Here is a 20712-nt window from a genome sequence, read left to right on the forward strand (position 1 = left end):
TCTTCCAAACCAAGCCATGGGGCAGGAGCTGGCACCTGCATTTTTGGGCTGGAGAAGACATACTCAATGCTTTTTTGGCCCTTGAGGGCAATACATGAAGCTGCAAATCCAGGGAAAGCTCTTCCACCTGGGAGAAAAGATGACTGCAAAGCATCAGTTTAATCTGCTGTGATTAAGCACTTTCCCCTGTGGATACAACGAATACCTCTTGAGCTGCCAGCAATGACAGTGGGTCAATTCAGCCACTGCATTAGGTGTGCTGAGCTCCACCAGCCCATCCATGGCTGTTGGGGGTGGGACATCCTACTGGTTTTTGTGGCAGAGATGTGTGGTCCTGATTTAACCTCACATCAGTCGCCCATGGCTAGTCCATGGCGTGTGGAGTCTGGATTTCTCTGTGCACATGTCTGGGGTAGGTTAATCCCATGATCCACTGGAAATTAGATTTTTGGATACATTTGCTGCCAGGGAAAGCTTTTGTGCAGGAAGGTGAGATCAGGTAGAGCTAGCAGGGCTGCTGGGTAGCTGGGGTCCAACTTTCTCCCTCTTGCCCACCCCAGGTCTGCTCATCTACTTTGGCTATGGGATGTGGAACAGCACTCTGGAGATCAGCGCCCGGGAGGAGGCCCTGCACCAGAGCACCTACCAGCGCTACGACGTGGACGTCGACCCCTTCTCCGTGGACGACGGCTTCTCCTTCGCCCCCGAGGGCGAGAGCTACCCTGCCTGGGGTCCCTCTGAGGACAAGGGCTTCTCGTACCAGCAAATGGCGGGGGCCAAGGAAAGCCATCGGACAAGTAGCAGGTCGAAAAGCAAAGGCCGGCACAAACCGCCATCGGATGCTCTGATCGCCAACGATGAGTTGGACTACTCGCCCGAGTAGCGGGACAGGCAGCAGGGCGCCGTGCCGCCCAGGCAATGAGGAAGGGTCCCCGTGGCTCCCCTGTCCTGCCCCACCCTCCCCAGGTCCTCCACCACCACCCTGCTCACCTCCGGTCCTCAGGACACGCTCTGCAATTGCCGTTGACCCCGAACCAAAACCACCCATGGCCCGTCCCCGCTCCACCAGTCGGGTCTCACTCTGGTGAATGCTGGCTGATTCCCCAGCACCAGCTGATCTCCCAGCACCAGCTGCACCAGTGGAGGCAGTGGAGTGGGAGATGTGCCAAACCAGGAGGGTGTTGAGAGGTGGAAGGAGCCGCAGGAGGGGACAAGTCAAACTGTCCCTGGGGAATGTCCACTCGGTGGCCTCAGCGGTGGGATGCCACTCTAACATTTTTGGCACTTTCTTGGCATGTGTTTTTTTTTTCCCTTTGAACCACCTAGAAGTGATAGCTGAGCCAGAGGCACAGACGGGTGGGTATGTACAGAATGGAAATGGACACACTCTTCCCGGGGAGTAGCTCAGAGATGCATACTTGGTTCCATCACGGTGTTTCCATGGCCCATTCTGGCTCAGTGCACACAGCAGTGCTTCCCCCATCCCAAGTCCAAGTCCATCCCCACATCCCAAACCCAAATACTGTGATTCAAAATTAGTCCATGTCTCAGTCCAGCCTTTAAGTCCCAGCACGGCCTAACACCCCAAATCTGTGTCTTGGAGCCTGATCCCATTTCTGGTCATAGTGAAGGCTGTAACCCGCCCTTGGTTCAACCCTGCTTGTATAAATGGTCAACAAGGACCACACACTCTTCCTCTGAGCACCGCCAGTCTGAGGTTGGGCACTGCTTCCACCACTTTGTGTCTTTTACAAAAATGACTGTCCTGTCATTCCCTCACCGTACTGGGCACCTTCCAGTGCTCACTCTGCCCTCAGTGCTCCAGACACCCATCCATGCCCTCACAAACCAGCAGCATCCGTGGGTCAGCCACGTCTTGGCAGGGCTGGGCCATGGTAGCAAGCGGAGAGGACTTGACGGCTGAAATTTGTCTCCCTACTGCTGTCTGCACCTTGTACAATATTCTCTGGTTTTGACCTTGGCTTGGTGGGTGCTGTATGAAAAACACTGAAATGCTGCTCATTCCTTAAGTGTCCATATTTCAGTCTGAAATCAAACAGAGCTGGTGGCTCACAGGGCAGGGGTGGTCAGCAGGTGGATGTTAAACCCCCTGAACATGGCCACAGCCCCCAGAAGTGCCATCAGACTCCCTGCTGCCAGCATCCCCACAGAACCGTCAGTCAGCAGTGAGGGAGTTTGGTCAGTGATTAGCGGCAGGTGCAGTTGTGGAGCCCATCATGCTTAGTGTAAAACACTGTGGTGGAGGAATGTCTTTTTGAATAAATAGGAACCAAAACCCGTATCAGACAGCACCTCCCATCCTCCCCCAGCTGCTAAAGGCTGCAGATGTATCCATCCCAGGGGCTCCAGTGCAGCCCAGACCAACCCTAGTACCATGGGCTGCTGCTGGCGTCCCAGGAGACAATTAACATCGGCAGGGGCAGGATTTCTGATATGGAAATATCCTTGTGGATACCAAGAACCATTAACCATTTGGTTCACTGGATGAGGCAGGGGCCTCCAAAACACCTGGCACCCTCTTAGGACAAGCAGGTGCAAAGGGTGCCTGGACCTGTGCCCATCCCCTTCACTCCTGGGACTCAAGGGCTTGATGGAGACGCTCTGCCTGGGGCTGCAAGTTTCCCTGCAGCTCCTGTCCCAAACAGTGACAAACTACAATCATTTTCTCCGTGGAGAAGAGCATCCAGTTCTGCAGATCTTAACCTGGATTGGTCTGGGCAAGCCAAGGGAAGTGGTGGGAGTGAGGATTTGGCTAAAGGACCTGTAAGTTTTGCTCTGGCATCGACTCCTGCTGTCCACCCCTACCATGCTTCTACAAGCAGAAATCCTGAGTGTGTCCCACCAAAAAGCTGTTGCCATGTGCACCGCTCACGGGCCAGCTCGGGAAACCTCCGTGGCAGTGCTGAGCTCCTCTCGCGACGGTCACCGCTCACCCATGCTTGGCTGCTCTCCTCCTCGATGCCTTAGAAGTACCCAAGAGAGATGGCACCTCGCAGGTCTGGCTTTATGTTTTCAGGGAGAAAGATTGATGTTATTTTCCTACCAGCTCTTGTACTATACCATATCCAAGGCAGTCGTTTTCGTCCTGCTTCCACACGGTTTTTGGGCATCTGCTGAGCCACAGACTCATGCCCAAGTACCCTGTTGAGTCGAAGCCCGTTCTTCTTGCAGCCTTAATCTCTTGCTACGGGGCAGTTACCAGTACCAGTGTCTGTCGTCACGTCCGCTCTAGTTGCGCCGTATAATTCGACAAGGGCTTGACCCCTTGCTCTTTGGTGTCTGTAGGAACCTCTCCGTTGGATCTGAGTAGCCTTTTGGCTGCCCCCATTCCCTTTCATCCATTCTCCTTGCCCTTCCCAGGAAAGTGCTGGGGCAAGACGGCTGTGCCACATCCTGGGACCACCAGGGAACAGAATTTGGTGCCATGGCACTGTCTGAGGTGGATGGGCTGCTGTCAGCCCTCGCTGTGCTGGGGGTGGGAGCTGTACTCTCCTCCTGGGCCCACCACGTCCCACACAACAGAGGTGTTTAAGGAGAAGATGGCCAAGCCACAGGCTGGGTCTTGCCTGGGTGTGCCTGTGGCCAAGGGCTGGTTTACAGGATCCCTGCTCCCTGTTCCAGGTGGCAGTTCCTGGGAGATGTGCATGTTCAGCCTCTGGGAACTCACGTGCTGTCTCTTGTAGCAGCATTGGGCTCTTCAGTGGGCACAAGCAAAGGCTGCAAGGGCAAAATGTCCAGGTGTGCCCATCGCCTCTGGGCACTGCTGGCCAGGGTTTGAGAAGAGGTGCAGGTGTTTGTTTTGCTGTAACCCCAAATCCAGCCTTTCCCTTGGGTGCCCTGAACCATCAGGAAGACACGGCAGAGCGGTACCATCCTGCTCCCACCCCTGGTGAGAGGCACAAAGCCCCTCCATGCCTGCCTGCCCTCCCTGTGGCACATGCCCTGGGGGGCCAAGTGCATGGTACAGATGGAGCATAAATACCTCAAACCTTCCAGGCCGACTCCGTAAGGTCTCAGCCCCTCCACGAATTCACTCCACATGGTCACAACCCCTCGGTCCAAGGCCCAGCACTCCGGCATCCTCCACATGGCAGCAAAATCACACCCCAACAAAAAGGGATGTTGTAAATCCGGCTTGTAAATGACCTCCACTTCGTTTTGTTCAGTCTTTCTGATGTATATCTTGCTTTTTTTTTTGCAGGTGGTACTTTCTGGTGTAACAATTCTCTGCAGTTCTGGTATGAAGTTGGTGTATTTGTTAAAAGCAGTTTGTTCTATCCAAATTTTTTTTTGTGGTTTCCAGAAGCCCATTGGTGCATTGTACAATGGGATCTTGTAGTGTGTCATGAGAAAGAAAAAAAAAAAAAAATGCAGATATGTTATGGAGTGATTTTTATTTTCAAATGACTGTGTTGTTGACAACTATACATATAATACATATATATAATCAAGATACTAAGAAAAAAAAATCTAAATTTACCAAAATCTGTATATTTTAATAAATGCATAAAGCTTTATTGTGTGCCTTTACATTTAAAAATCAAAGAGGAGCTGAGAGATTTGTAAAGAAAGCCAGAGACAAATGTGTCTTAGTATTTGTTCCCATAGTAATGTAAATCTTTTAAATGAAAGACTAAACCAAAAAATAATACTAATAAAAAACTCCCTTGTAAATTTGGTTAAGCCAATCAGTACCTGAAGGTCTGATTTTTTTTTTCAGTGCTAAATTGAAGCTAGAGATTAACAAAATCTTGCTTTAAGTGCTTCAAAAATTCCATTTTAGAAGATCCGTTTCAGCGAGCCTACTTTGTTATTTACTTGCAGTGTTGTGAGAGAAAATGGTTATCCATTTAGACAATTAAAAAAAAAAAAAAAAAAGGAAGAAATGACCTAGAACCAATGAGCACAGGTTGACTATTGCAGTGCAAAGGCCTGGGGTGCCCCAGTGTCTTCCCATCCACTGGCACTCACCTTTCCTTGGGGGAACTGAGGTGTCACAGCACTGTCCCCTCCCTGCATGGGCAGCAGGGCTGTGGAGAGGCAGACACAGCTGCCTGTCCCCTTTGGGGTGCTCAGGGCCTCCAGCATGCCCCCAAGGGCTCCTTCATGCTGTCCCTGTTATTTGGGGGGTGGGAAGCCTGCTAGGTGCTCTCCCCATCATGGGGATAGGATCAGCAGCTCCAGCTGGTCCTGGTGCAGCTGGGGAGAGCTCTGCTGGGCATCAGGGACCATCACCTCCACACCGGGGTGACCACCACAGCTCACAGCTACCACTCCACACTTGGTGTTGGGAATGGTGTGGAGCAGTTTTTCAATTCAGGACAATTATATTTGATCCTATTTTGAGCCTTTGGATCAGCAAATGAGCACTAAAAGCCTTCATGAGCCAACAGTGCCATGGCCAATCCAGACCATGAGAGCCCCACAGGGGAGCAGGGTGTTTTGGGAGGACACAAAGCAGGTGTTTCAGCTTTGATCCTTTAAAAATTACAAGAGTTTAATGTTCTATGTGCTTCCTCTGAATACTTCCCCTCTGTGGTGCTAGCACTAATACCCCATCGTATTCTTGGCCCCATCTACTCACACCCCACAGCTGCAGATGTACATTTCCCCTGCAGCTGCTGTGGAGCTGTTTTGCTTTGTTTGGTTTTTAATTCTCTTCCCTGAAATAAAATTTTTTCCTTCCTCTGAGCCGCTCTCCCAGGGCCTTTTAAGGGTTGGATTTGGGGTCGGATGCTGTGACTATGAGCAGAGCATGCAGAGCCCCAGCACCATCCCCTGCCAAGGGTCCCCAGCACCACGTGCATGAGGACCACGGAACGGGTGAGACTGGAAGGGACAAGGTGCATCGCAAGGGTGTGGGCAGCAAAAAAGTCCCCTAAGCGCTGCCTGGCAGGGCTCGTTCCCAATCAGGTCACGCACCTCCCGCAGCACCAAAACCCTCCCCTGGGCATCCGACACTGGTGCTCCTGTGCTTTTCCCTCCCAGTTTGCTCCAGGGCTGCTTGCAGGGCAGCATTGCGGCGCATTTCTGCTCCGAGGGGTCCCACGCCGCAGTCGGTGCCGGGGTTAAGCGAGTAAATCCGCGGGCACAATCCACAATCCCCGGGCAGCCTGCACAAGCTGGCACGTCTGTGCCCCCCTCCGCCCGGGGCAGCCGCACATCAATGGCAGCACTGAGAGCGTCCTCCGGCGCGTACAACAACTGCCTGTGCCCTGCCTGTGATCTCATGGGCCCAAGTGTCCTGCCACCGCCCGCCCTGGGGACATTGCACTGCGATGCACAGCTCACACAACAGAGCCGCGTTCAAGGCTGCTCGGTGTGAAAGGCAGATGCTCGGGCTGCTGCCCATCCCTGGGCCAGGCAGGCAAAGCGTCCCTGTGGAGCACAGCCAGCCTCCCTCTGGCTCCTTTGAAATGCTCCAGCTTCCCACGTGGGCGAGGGGAGAGGTGGGAGCTGCAGCATCCTTGCCCATGGCTGTGTCGCTCAGTTTGGTTTCTCCAGCTGAAGCAGATCAAGGACAGTCCCGAATGCACGAGGTTTGACTGACAGCCTTGTTTTCCCACTATTCATCACCCCAAAAAACTTGGTTGCTCAGACCCTTCTCCTCCTCCTGCCTCTCCACTGGGGCTCTCCCCTCGCCCATGTCTGAACAGCAGCTATTCCTCTTTTCCTTCTCTTGGCTTACACAAATTGTTTGAACTGAGTTAACATCTTTGGGAACAGATGGGATTTTGTATCAGCGTAATTAAATTGCTACAGCCTCTGGTAAGGACAGAGTTAGATCTTGATCTTACAGAGTTTTAATCAGAGCAATGACCCCAGATCAGACTCCTACTTCAGTTGAGAGCACTTGCAGCAACTCGAGGTCTCAACTTCACAGTGCTCAGGGTCATCTCCACCACTTCAGGGGCTTTCTATTTCTTCCCAATGTAAAGAATCCCACAAGTGGCTACCATAGGTACAAGCAGCTAGTGGGAACATTGAAAGGATAAGATAATGGACAGCCCCATGCAGGAAGATTAGTCATAGTTTAAATATTCTTCATTTAATGCCACAGCAGAGTAGAATTTTTCATCCTGAACTGCTATTAAAAAAAAAAAATCTTCAAAATCATTGGCAAACCCCTGTCATGGGAAAACTGGCTATGGAAACACACAGGAAGGAAGGAAAAAAAGTAAGTCGGAGGTTGCAGGTACTCTGTTATTTATTGTACAGTATTTCACTGAAAGTACAAAGGCATCATCAGTACTCACCAGAATTGTAACAGGTACATTATACTGCATGTTAAAATGTGCTGCTTTAACGAGGCAAGATGGAACACAAACTTAGAGGAAGAAAGAAAGGCGTTTAAAAAAATGTAAAAATACATTTTTTAGTAACTGATCTGTACAAAAGAAAAACAAAAAGAAACTAAACCAGAGGGCAGGGATTAGAGCCCCCAAAGTCATTTATAACTATTTAAAAAGGCACTGTTATCTACCATGTCATTAGGACCTTTGGGTTCGGTTTCCTTCATACTGATGACTGTGGGGGTGAGGGAAATACTGTTACTAAAATGATCAGACTCATACAAAAGTATTTACAGAGAAAGGCAGAAAAATCCCCTCCTCTTGTTCCAAAAGAGAAACATTTGCCTGGTGGGAGAGGACAGCCTTCCTCCCTATCTTCCCTCCCCAGCCATGCCAGAGCCGTGACCTTGAGCAGGGGAAACCAAACAGTGAGGAGCGGGGAGAAGCTGTCAGAGTCCTCCTAACAGTGGGAAAGTGTCTCTCATTTCTGTTTTATTGCTTTAAACTCTCCTATAATCAGGGGAGCTAGAAGATAAATCCCTAAAACCCGCACGACAACCCCAAACCATCCTGGCTGCAAGAAGATGGGGCAGGTGGTCGGGACAAAACGGGGAGGACCAAGAGGTAGGGCTGGCTGGAGCTGTCTTTCTAGAGAAAAGGGGAGGAAGAGACGGGGAGAATAATGCTTCAAACTACCAGACATTTGTGCTGCTTTTCTAAATCTCCCCCTGGGAGCCTGACAGCCGCGCGTGTCAGCAGAAGCAAACCCAGGGCACACGGACCCACCAGCCAAAGCATCCGACGGCAGCCGTGGGGCGTCCCCGGGGCGTCTACACGTGGGCGCTCTTGGCGTGGGTGGGCGAGCTGGATCCCGAGCCGTAGTAGAAGCGGTTCTCGCCGAAGGTCTGCGCGTCTCCCGAGCAGCACACGATGACACAGCCGCCGAAGAGGCATAGGGCAGAGCCGATCCAGCCCGTGTACAGCGAGTAGCCGAAGCTCATGATGGTGGTCTCGCGGTGGGCGCACACCGGGAACCAGATCGTGGCCACCACGCCACACATGGCTGCGGAGAGAGGGGAAGGACAGCGTTAGGGTTGCGAACTGGAGGGGACTCCAGGGTGTCACCCGGCCACGGGACACACAGCATGCAGCTGGGGACAGAGGGGAAACCCATCCCTCCTCCCTTCCAGTCCCATGGTGGGACCCAGAAGCAGCGGCATCAGGGCTGGGTCCAAGAGATCTCCAAGAAGGAGGCAAGATGGGAGCCTCACGAGTGAGAGATGGAGAGAGAACAGCCATCTCTCTCAGGCACCAACAGGAAGGAAAAACAACTGCTGCCTGACACAATTTGATATATTTATTAGAAGGGAAACAGATTTGTTCCCTAGAAATATCTTCTAAGAGGGAAAAATGAGAGGCATCCCTGAAACTGATGTTCTGGAGAGGTGAAGAAATAGGAATAGATTAGACGTGAAGCAAGGCCATGAAAACCATATGGATCAGTGAGAGAATAAAGTCTGTGGACCAGTGTGAACTGGTTTAAATCCCTATTTCCACATGGACTCACGTGCTGTGTCCTCAGCCCATGTCAATCCTCATCATTGCTGTGGCTCTACTGAGTGGTCACTTAAACATCCCCAAAATACCCCAGCACTCTAAGGAAGAGTAGGGTTTATTAAATACGAGCAGAAAATGAGCAGGGACAAAATAGGGGGCAGTTAGGCATTGCTGGAGTTTTTTAAAGGAAAAGGAAATGCCTCACAACTCCGGAAAACAGATTCCACTTCCCTGTGGAAAATTTCTATCAAGCGATGGGGACAAACCCAGCAAGGCTCTCCAGACATTTACTGAATTGAATAAAAATGGGACCTGAAGAGTCTGCAGAAGCAAAAACAGGATCCTATCTAGAGGCTACAGCGGGTCAAAAAATGACTGCAGGCTTCACATTTTACTTGAAATTCCATAGGGGCTTTTTCCACAAAAAGCAGGAAGGCAGCTGCACTGGTGCTGTGAGGTGACATGTGAGGGAGACAGTCCCCACAGAGTCCCCACATGCACCGAGGGCAACGGGAGTTGATGGTGTTAATCACCTCCCAGGAGCAGGTCCTAAAACAATACTCCTTGATGGCCTGTACATCTGAGAAGAATTAATCTGTCAATATTTACTTGCCTCCGGGACAAGCTGTGCAGGACTCCATCCTTGTGGCTATCAGAGAATCAGAGCAAAACAATAATAGGACCGTGGCAGCGTTACAGATTTCCACCGACCGTGTTAAAAGGTATCTGGAGGCAGTGTCAGAAAGTTAAGGTTGCAAGAGGGAAAAAGAAAGGGGTGAGATTAAAAATAAAATTGTTTAGTTAAAGCAGAGAACAAACCGTAGCTCCTGGCTGGTACAGCAAAAAACCCATCCCCAAAGCTGCAGTTATTGTGAGAGAAAATATTTTCTTATGGAAAAGAGAAGAACATTTGAAGGATGCTTATAAAGCCAGAAATAATTTTGGGCCTCCTCAAAGGAAGGGCCCTGCAGCTTTGGAAGGAATTTTGGAGAAGGCAGAGAGGGGAGAAGAGCATTTCTCCTGCGTGTGGAGTGGTCCTGCAAACAGCTCGTGAACCTCCAACACTTTAAAACAAAAATGTATCAGTTGGGAATCCACAAAGCATTCTAATGGGCTCTGGGAACAAAGCTGCTTTGTTGTCCGAAAAAACACAATCATCTTTTCTTTCTCTGTCAGCAGTAAATATATATATTTTTGTCTATAGACTGTAAGAGCCTTATCTCTCCAGACCCTCCCCCACAAGATAGGACCGAAGCAAACACTTGCACTGGGGTGAGAAGAGCTCTCAGGGATGCTCACACAATGGCATCTCTTGTGCATGTGGCTCCACTACATGTAAAACCACCTTATTTTACTGCTGACAATACCAGAAAGCTGTGAAACACAAGCCAAGGACTTTGCATGGGTTCACTTGACCTCTCTGTCCTCAGAGGCCACCAGCTGCTGTCAGTCACCAGTGACCCCGCTGCTGAGCAAGAGGAATGCCCTGGAACAGGACTGGGTTTCATCGCTCTGCATAGATTAGGTTGGGCTGTAAATCCTCTGAGGGGATGGGAAAAGGACAGTCAGCAATTGCAATATCTCTCCATGGGCTCAAATTTTGTTCTGGTTGTACTACAGGGAAAGGCTGAAAAAAAAGATGATTTGCCAAGAAACCCAAAGAGATTGTAAAAGGAGTTTTAGGGCAAGTTTCAAGTTTTAAAATGGCTGCCTACATGGAAAAGGAGTGTGGATAGAAGTTACTATCCTTTCTCTTGTGCTAATGTCAAGAGACCCTTTGCCTCTCTCTAAACAAGAAATCTTCAGACAGTAGAACTGCTGTAGCCAATACAGTCTAGCAGAAAAATAAAAGAAGATCTGCAAAGAGAAGGAATATTTTCTATTAGAGCAACCGAGTCAGTTGGAAAAACAGGCCTGTTTTGGAACACACGTTTGGAAATCCTGCCTGCCTTTTGCAGCTGGAGTAGGCAACCTCGTAAAAGCCACTGTCTCTGCCTAAAAAATCATCTCAGCACTGCGTGGCGTGGATGTCCTTGCTCTATCAGGTTGCTGTGAACCCACAGGGATACATCCCAGCTCACAGTGTTTCCAAGTCCTTTTTAACTGTGGATTTGCAGTAGCTCAGTCTGCTGAGCTGAAACTCTTAATACTCAACATTAGAGATGTATTTGAGTCAGATGGACGTGCACAGAGACAAGAAGCACAGAAGGTTCTTGGGGAGCTGGGGGAGAGGGAACAGGATTACTCTAACTCAGGGGACAGTGCGTCCCTGCCAAATTCCTTAACAGTAAGTTAAAGGCTTTCTGCAGAAGAAAGAATACTTTTATTTCACATCTAAATTTAACTATTCCGACTTGCTGACTCAAAGTCACATGGATTTCTCTTTCAAAGCATTTAGTCGAAAAAAACAGATACCATTTCTTTTTTCTATATTCAAAACAATCCTTTTATCTTGATATCTGTGGTTTACAAGTAAATCTCATGCAGTCTTCAGAAAAACTCATTAACATCCTTTAGTTAGTACACAATGGGTTATTTTGTAGTAGCAATTTCCACTAACATATTTCATCTATTTTCCAGCATCTGAATCCCTCTCCTCAATTGGGAAAATGCCCCCTTGGTTACCAGCAAGGGGTCCTCTAAATTAGTATCAACAACACGGGCTGGGCCAGGGTTTTTCCGTCAACACCAATGTGTGCAATGTTTTCATACCAGCTCAGAGCAAACCTCTGCTGACGGTTGTTTTCAGCCATAAATCAATTCTCTCGGTCAGATAGGATCAAGCAAAGCCATAAACACATCAGCAGCAGGATAGCAGGGCGTGCACACAGGTTGCACTCCGGCAGCCTGTGATTATCAGTGGACAGAAAAATCAATGGAATATCTGAGCCCATTGTTTTCCTGGCAAGTTTTCAACTTCTTATATACATAATTTTTTTTGGCTCTGTGCTGTGTTTCAATCCCTGTTTTCCCTTACAAAAAATTTCAGTGACAAACTGCCATCCCTTCCCCGAGCAGCAAGTGAAGCTTGCCATGGGGCCAGCTCCCCTGTTTGCATCCCCACTCTCTATTTCTGCTGCATTAGGGAGCGTTTTGGGGATCATTTTCTTTTAACAAGAGCTCTGGGTGTTGCTCTCCCCTAAGAGGAAAAGCCTGGAGCCTGTGAGGTTGTGGAAACGTGAGAATTCAATGGCGGGAGGGTGAATAAAAACAGTCCAGGGCATGTTACTTCTAGAATATAATGGATTTTAAGTCAGTATTGTATCTTTCAGGACCTGATCCGTGCTTGTTAAATGCTCTGGAATGGTGACACCTCATTTTGCAACTAACAGATCATTAATCAGCTTAAATAATGTCAAAGTCCTAAACCCTGTACATTATTCTTCTTCCAAAGGACTGTCTTGCTGATCAGCCTGGAAAAAAATGGGCTTTGTAAATGTAAATGTGGGCTGGTTTGCTCTTCTTTTTTTTATAAAAAAGCAACTTAGGAGCAAAAGAAGCTTATTTATTCTTCATTTGTGATCTGACAAGAAAAGCATTATAGTAATTGTGACTAAAACATTGTGACCAGGCTGCTGATCCCAGCCCAGATCATTCAGGGCATCAGCGACACGAGTAAATCACTTCACCTGTAGGTGCTTCAGAGCTCACAGGGGTTAAAATCAGGAAGATTTGGTCCAAATCTGACCCAAAGAGCATTCGTCTGCCAACGCCTCCGTGATACAAATGTGAGAGATGTGATCTCTCACATTTCCTTTCCTCACAGGATCTACCTAGTGGGAAAACCATGTTCTGAGGCAGAGGGGAGCCTGGCTTACGGAGCACCACAAGTCTCCACCATCTCCTCACATCTGTTCTCCTCCCTGGTGTCCCACTGTAGAATGACTGGGATGGCATAGTGGCACACCAGACCCCAAACCCTGGTGGGACACTGCAGCATAGAGGGTTTCACTTGTTCTAATACAGCAGTACCCAACACTGTCACTGCAATTTGTCACGTGTGCTGGTCCTCTGGTCACCCTCTTGCCCTTTGGGATTTTTAGGGACAATCCTCCTGCCTCCACGTCTGCAGCCATGCAAGCAGGGCTGACCTGCAGCATGGTTCTCCTTGACTGGAACCAAAAACTCGTGGCTTTTGTGGCAAAGTGCAGCTCTGCTGGTCCTCCCTGTCCTGGGCAGGGCAAATCCATCAGAGCAGACTCCTCTGGCACTAGAACCTCATTCACAGGCAGAACCCCCCTCACTTTTTCTTTCGCTTTTCCAAGCCCAAATACCTGACTCAAGGTTCTGGGGCAGGGATGAAGGTCACATTCCAACACGGCTGTTTGTGATTGGGATATCTTAGGCAGGCCCTATAAAGCTGATGTTAGGATTTCCAGCTGTGCCCTTAAACTCCACAGGCACCAGTAGGGCCCCTTGGACTCAATCCCTTAGATTTGGGATGTATGGACTTGTACTAACCCCAAGGTGACGGAGGAGGGATCACTTGCACAGAAGGAGCATCCGGAGGACAGCCCTTCTGAGTGTGCAGCTATATTCAGTGCCCACTTGAAAAAAAAGAAGAAGAAGAAGAAAGAAGACGGGCATGATGTCAGTGCTGGCCGCCAGCGAGCAGCAGAGCCACACAAAGAGGCCACTTTGCCTCTCCCCTCCTCCTCTGCCACAGACGGGTGAAAACAAGGCCCTGCAGGCTGTTGCTGAGATGACGAGGCCTCAAGAACATGCAGGTGTTGCATGGGGGACAATGAGCTCCACAGTCTGTGCTGCTCAAAACAATCTCCTCCACAAGCACCGAGGATGGGAAGAAATTCCCAGGGGAGCTTGGAGGCCGAGGGTGATGCTGGCCAGAGGGGGTTGGGAGGCACAGGGAACATGCCAGCCCTCTTCCCATGTCAGCGCCAGCCCTCTTCCCATGTCCGTGCCACCTCTATGCTCCTTCCCCTACAGTTGCCACAGCACCAATCCCACTCAGTAAGGGCTTCCCTTCCCACATGCCTCAGCTTACATTCCCTGGATGCCCAAGGAAAATTTGGAGGCTATCCATTCCCTGTAAGTAGCTTGGAAGTTTAGACCTTTTTCCAAAAATCACTCCCAGAGGGAACCAGCACAATCAGTGCCTGCAGGCACTGCCCGTGTGCGGTGGCCTTCCCAGAGAATCCACACCCGAGGACTCCACAAGGCAAAGACAGAGGGATTCACAGCCCTTCCTCTAACCCTGCTTCACTCCCTGCCTCCTGCCCTTGTCCTCCCACTCCTGTCCATGCCTTTTGTCCACCCACAGGCTGCAGCAATGCTGGAGAGCTCCGGGGCCAGCCCAGCCTGCACAAATCCTTCCAGGAGAACATGCTCAACCAGCCTGCGCTGTCCTGGAGCAGGGGACGAGCTCCAGCCCTCCACACGTGGCAGGTGCCTTACCCAGGAGGATGATGAGGATCCCTCCCAGCTGGGACCGCCGGTACTTGGCCGCCCCAGGCTCGTGGCCCATCCGGATGCAGGGCAGGACTGTTATCAGCAGGAAGATGGCAGGAAGGCCCAGGACGGAGGCGGCGATCATCAGCGCTCGACATGCTTGGACATACCCTGTGGGCAAGGCAAGGGAGGAGGAGTTTATTGTCTGCCACAAGAAAAGGAGATCTTAGACAAAAGCTCCTGTTGGATTAGAACCCAAGACTTGCACGGAGTATGGGAAATGGGTTCATCCCTGTGTGAGCATTGAATCTTCACCAGGCACAAGGCAGTGAGGCTGCAGTGCAGTGGGGAGTGCATGAACACGGGGTGTGCAGGCTCACAGTTTTCCAACAAACAAGTAAGCAAACAGCACTGCCCAGAAAACAAAAGCTCTTCCCAGAGAGACGGAGCTGGAAAATATGGGAGGGGAAAGTCGGAGAAATGGACAGGAAGGAGTTTCCCTATATCTTTTCGTAACAAAAGTTTGATTAAAGAATTTTAAAAAGAATTTAAAGAAGAATTTAAAGTCTTCAAGATTAAATAACAGGGATTTGAAGTCTCAAAGACTCTCCCATCATTCAGAGGGCTGAATAGTCGACAACCCACTACACACACTGCAGGTCCATGGGATGCTGCCAGCAGCTGTCCCAAGGCAATGAGCACCGCTGGCCTGGGAGGAAGAGGAAGAGGAGGAGGAGGGACACTCCTCACCCACAGCCCCATCCCTGCACTGCTCCCCAGGAGCTCAGCCTGGCTGTGGGGTCTCAGAGGAGATCCATGGTTTGAGCTGACCACTGGCACAGCCCTTCCTTAGGGAGAAGACTGTACCTTGCAGAGCTGCTTGAGCTGCCTAACCAAGGGCCACGTTATTCCTCCGGGTCCCTAAGGACATTACAGGATCCCCTGGCACTTTATCAGCTCCCCTTCCTCTCCTTCCTGTCCCTGTGAACAAGGCAACAAGAAATAGCAGGGACATGGGGATGTGGGGGTGCTGGGCAGGACCACGACATTTCTGCCACTCTAGGAGCGTCTGTGTATCATAACATATGATTTTAGAAATATTTATATACACTATGCATACCTAAATTTTATATATTTTGTATGCAATGTATATATACTGTACAAAAATTACATATAAATAAATTAAACCAGGTCGTTACTTGCATGCAAAAGAAAAAGGACAAATGTCAGATTTGCCCCAGTGCCTGGTGACCTCCCCCAGCTTTCAGGACAGTCTCAGCACATAGAGAGTGCTGGCTCTCTGTCCCCTCTTAATAGTAAAATGAAGCTGCCAGAGGCAGACATGGCATTTCATGATGCCTCAACCAACACCAGCAAAGAGGGTCCTCGAGCACATCCCACTGACACACAGGTACAACACCAGGAATGAGGATTTTACTGCTCCTGGAAATGCAGGCACTGTGTGTACTGAATATTTCCTTGATTTTTTCAAGAGGAATCTTAAAAACAATGTTACCTGAGGAGTTCAGGGCATAAAAGGAGACCCTAAACAAAGGAGATGGCTGTACCCAGTGTGGATTCTGTGCAATCAATCCCAAGTAAATGAGAATACAAACAAATTCATTTCGAAGACTTGACTCAGACAACAAAAGGCTCTAAATGTATTTCAGCTATCGGTTACACCAGGATAAATTTCCCCCTCATGCCAAGCTGTGGTTACCAAACAGGCTACAGGCAGAAACATCTTGGTTTGTGACTTGCTTCTGCTCAAGGGAAGCTTTGCTCTCTGCTGCTGCAAGACCCATTCACTTATTTATTAAGTTGCATTCCCTACTGTTTCTTTGGGGCAAAACCTTCCTCTGTCTTCTCTGCTGGATCAGATTTAACCACAGTAGCAGTAAGGAAGGCAAACTTACTAAAATTAAGCTCACACAGAGAAAAGGAGAATGAGAGTCTCAACATTGCTTAGCAGAGTGTGACACAGACCACGCTCTGTAACCGAGAGAAATTCAGGAATAATATTTTTAACCTCTTGTAAAATTATTTTCACAACAATTTAAACCAATAAATAAGGAAACATGAAAGAAAATTTCAAGGAATGGCAATTTCTGCCCTGTCAGCTTTGAGAGAGGCACCTCTGACATCGTAGAGGAGTTGCAATCTAAAACACAGCAGAATGAAGTGCTACAGAGTGAGCAGTGATTGAAACAGGCAAGATCACTAACTAAACTTACAGGAAGCAGATCTCACAAGACTTTGGCAGGGTTAATCAGCTCAAAAGATGTGTTAATGCTGATTAAACACCTTGCTTAATTTTTGCTTTGCAGTAAGCTAGATGAAAGTTACTATATCATTAAAAAAAATCAAGCTAAATGTAGTTAGATCTGTTTGCTGTGTAAAAGTTCTGTCTTGCCTCAGAACCTGTGGCAAGCACAAGACCATCAAGACTAATGATGATCTTTTGAAAGATTAAAAGCCATAGCAGCATTAATAATAAATGCTGAAAGATTCATTATGCTCCAAATCACTTTAAGGAATCAAACCTTAACATTTGTAATAGCTCGCCATCCCCTTGAAATGCTCTATTATTACACCTCAGTGTTCTCTGTGTGTTTTGCAGTGCAATCCAGAGCCAAGATGTGAAAGGAACAGTGAGCTTTTACTAAGAGCAATGATTAAACATGAATGGGATTTTAGTAGCCACAGGGAACACGAGACCTGGGTACGATTAAAACCAGGTGTAAATCAATGAGAATCACACCAAGAGCTATCATTCACCTTCTTTAGTGCATTTAATGGATCACCTCTTGTGCTGATGAAGCCGAAGGAGCTTCACCATCAACTCCTGCAGCAGCAGCACCTGCGCTGCTCAGGGCAACGCTTCAGCCCTCACTCAGGGTGGGGCGGGGAGGATGGGACACACGTACCTGGCAGTATGAGGATGTCCACGAGGGGCTTGCAGTGATAGAGACCTGTTGCCATGACACAGTCTGCCCACAGCCCCTTGGATCCCAGCTCATCCATTTTCCTGCAGGTGGTAATGGTGTAGCCGCATGTCACCACCCAGTCGTTGGTGGCCGTGGCCACAACCACCCCGATCCACCCTACAAAACTGCAGACAAATCCAGCCAGGTGCAGGCAGGTGGCCACCATCTCTGTCCTTTAGTGGGGAGAGCTGGACAGGACAATGCCCACGGGCGATCAGCAGAGCCACTCGACGAGATCCCTGCTGCTGGAGCAGGAGGGATGGGGTTTGGCAGGACCAGGTCCCTGATCAGGCTCTGCTGCAAGCACTCGGCTGCCTCTGCCCAGCTCCGTCCCTGGGAGGGGTCAGAGCTGCCTCCAGCCCCATAAAGCATGGGAGGAGCAAGTGGGGAGCCCCAACTTCTGCCAGAGCATCCGGAGCGTCCGAGGGGAAGGAGGGTGTGGAGAGGAGGAGATGCACAATCACACCCAACCGTGCTTGGAAAACAAACCAGAGGGGTTTATTCAAATGCAAACAGCCTGACTATTCGAAATTTAGCATCGAGGGAGAAAAATTAAGGCAGTGTTTGTGAGCTGAACTTTAATAGTCACACTGATACCTTCTCATGTAAAGGGAAGAAACGTGCTGGGCAGAGTTACTCATGAGATGGAATTGATCACCTCATCAAAGCCATCAGCACAGCTGCAGGAAAGGGACAGGATCAATCTTGGGTCTTCCCTGATGTTTCCAGTAATTGTAAGAATATGAAAGACCCATCACTGCATTCTCTGCTGTACCTGGGTTTTCAGAAATATTAACTTGCACTCACTGAGTCTTAAACACGTGTTCAACAGCACCTTAGTCCCATTTTTGAATGCTCAAATTAAAATGAGCAGCTTTTAACTCAGACTTTCAGTCTGAGTAAATTTACTGTGCGAATTTTAGTACATTTGGTAAAACAGGAGCAGCCCGCTTCAAAGAGGTGGAGAAACTTCAGATCCTCCCGTTCTGCATCAGGAGAAACAGGCAGGCTATTTTCCTAACTTCGCTCTGTATTTTCCCAACACGTATGTGTGTTCTCGCGTGCCAGCACATCCCTGAGGATATTCCATCGCTCCTCCAGCGCTGTTGGTTTTGCGAAGGGAAGGTTTGGAATGAGGCGGATGCCACATGCCTGGGGAGACCACTAGTGGAGAGCTGTCTGCGGTGCACGGGCAGGGAAAAGGCACAAGAAAGTGACGCAACAATGAATTTCATTCATTCCTAGAGCTGTCAGGGAGAAAGAAATACTGGAAACCCCACTCCGAGTTTAAAATGCCAGGAATTAAATATATCCCGCTCCTCATCCAAGGGTAGTTTTCCCATTCTTTAACAAATAATGGGAAAAATACGAACAAGAGCATCCTAAGCTTCATTTGTCACCTGCTCCTTAGATCCAAAATTCAAGGACATGAGGTCACAGTTTTCTGTCAAAGCTTCATCTGAACACTGGAGGACTACCAAAATAGTTGAAAATTCTTTTTAAAGAGAAGCTTTTATAATAAATATAAATTTAATAATTGTTTTCACATTTGTTTTATATTGTTGGTTACTCCTGGAGTTTTTCTTATACCTGGTTTATGGTATTTCTGTGAAGCCAAGCTGCCAGCTGGCCTTCCATGAAATTTCCTGACATCTTTCCACCTTCCTGCACAGCTTATCCTCCTACTGCACCCACCTCAGGTGGAGCATGCTGTTACTGACGTCTAACCACCGCTTTTATGGTGTCTAGGGTTCAATTCTAGATGGATTTAATCTTCCCCTAAAAAAAATATTCCTGCTTATTTATATTCAGGAGATAAACTTGTTATCTCTGGGGTGAAACTAGCGCTGTTCCACTTCTTGGACTGAGCAATGGCATTGGACAGATCACATGTCACCTTCTGAATTCAAAAGATGACGAATTTCATCCCAAAGCTGAGGTTTGGGATCATTTTACACAGTGATAGTGCATGCACATCCTAATGCACAACGTTACACATCCTTCCATAATTCAGTCTCCTACATTTAAGACCACAAAGTCTTCATGTTATCCGTAACAAATGTTTTTATCAAGGAGTATGCAGGAGCAAGGAGTAAATTTGACGCTTTGGTAACCAGCACTATTCAACAGAACTCGAGCTGGTGCCCACAGGGCACAGTGTGAATTATTTCATCAAAGTCAAGAGAGACAGGAGACATTTACTACTTTGTCAGGGTTGTAAATCACACCACCAACAGTTAAGTGAATGTAAGTTGGTATGAGACAAGTGGACAATGATTTACATGATCAGTAAAATAAGGAATGGCTTGCCAGTTATATGCCAAATAAGCTGATGCATTTTGGGCAACAGTCTTAAAAGCTGTCTTTTTAAAAGTGAGTGCTACACAGGCATTTATTCCAGCAACAGTGTGAACTCCTTCAAAATCAATCTTTTTACCCTTCACTGACAGAGTTTTCCCTTGATCCACATTGTTCTCTCTGACAAAAGACAGGCATTGCAATTAGTCATAGCTACCCAAGCTATCAACAGCCCCATGGCTTTCTCATCCACATGACTCACCTTGAACTTTTTCTTTACATTTTCAGCCTGATGGTTTTTTCCCTGTTTGGAAATACAGCAGTATGAAAAAGCACAATGGTATGCAGAAATAAACAAATTTAAGTGGTACAGTCAATTCTTAATTCTGTTCTATACTGAAGGCTGAGCTGATCATTGTCATTTTCATCTTTATCCTGGTTCATACTGCTCCTTTCTCTCTTTATCTGCAAAATACAGGCAAGCACATGGTAACATTAAGGGTTCGCAACTATCTGAAACACCATCAGGATTTCCTATATGGGAGAGCAGCTCCTTAATACAATGACAAAGTATTTTTGTACTGATTGGAGGGGAAGAAAAAATAGCAAAGGGAGTGGATATGCAGGTGCTTTCTTACCTGCCAAGAGAAACCTCGCAGTATGAATAAAATGCCCCAGAAAATCTCCAAAATATAATTAGTAGCAAGAGTTATATTTTACTACAATATAGGGGAGGTTAAGTGACCAACAGAATGCAGTTTATTGTTTTAAGTGATGGAAGCTCAAGGTAAATAAATTACTGTGGAAGAACATGCAGTTTAGAGGAGCTGCTCCCTCTTTTCTCCTCTGTTGTTCCTTCCCTCTCCTACTCTGACTTTTCTGCTATTTAAGCTCCTTGATGATACACGAAAATGTTAAGGTAATATAACCACATGGTTTACAAAACCTAAGAACTCCTGAGAGTCACTTGCCATCAGAAGTAACTATTTTTTCAGCACATACAGTAAAATTCTCATTTCTGATTTTAACTTTGTATAAATCTCAGTATTTTATCTGGCAATGTGTGTTTTTAATCTCATTTATTATTGAGTTATGGAAGAGAGCTGTGAACAACTCACACATTGCTTGAGCAGTCAAGTAGCAACAAA

At 48.1% G+C, this 20712-nt stretch overlaps 2 protein-coding genes across 2 annotated transcripts in view; one reads left to right on the forward strand and one right to left on the reverse strand.

Annotated features, from left to right (window-relative positions):
* The window catches only part of SLC7A14 (solute carrier family 7 member 14), a 30792-nt gene extending 26083 nt beyond the window's left edge, over positions 1-4709 (forward strand). The window contains exon 8 of the mRNA XM_032119536.1: positions 561-4709. Coding sequence (XP_031975427.1) covers positions 561-883 — 323 coding nt within the window. The 3' untranslated portion in view covers positions 884-4709. The remainder of the gene's footprint in view (positions 1-560) is intronic.
* A 2501-nt stretch (positions 4710-7210) lies between these two features.
* CLDN11 (claudin 11) lies at positions 7211-17639 on the reverse strand. The gene is made up of 3 exons (XM_032119537.1): positions 17207-17639; positions 14286-14450; positions 7211-8376 (listed from the first exon to the last, which is right to left on the reverse strand). Exons 1-3 carry the CDS (start codon positions 17430-17432, stop codon positions 8144-8146), a joined length of 624 nt encoding a protein of 207 aa, XP_031975428.1. The 5' UTR covers positions 17433-17639; the 3' UTR covers positions 7211-8143.
* Positions 17640-20712: the final 3073 nt, after the last annotated feature.

The sequence above is a fragment of the Corvus moneduloides genome, chromosome 10 (assembly GCF_009650955.1).
Source record: "Corvus moneduloides isolate bCorMon1 chromosome 10, bCorMon1.pri, whole genome shotgun sequence".
NCBI lineage: Eukaryota > Metazoa > Chordata > Aves > Passeriformes > Corvidae > Corvus > Corvus moneduloides.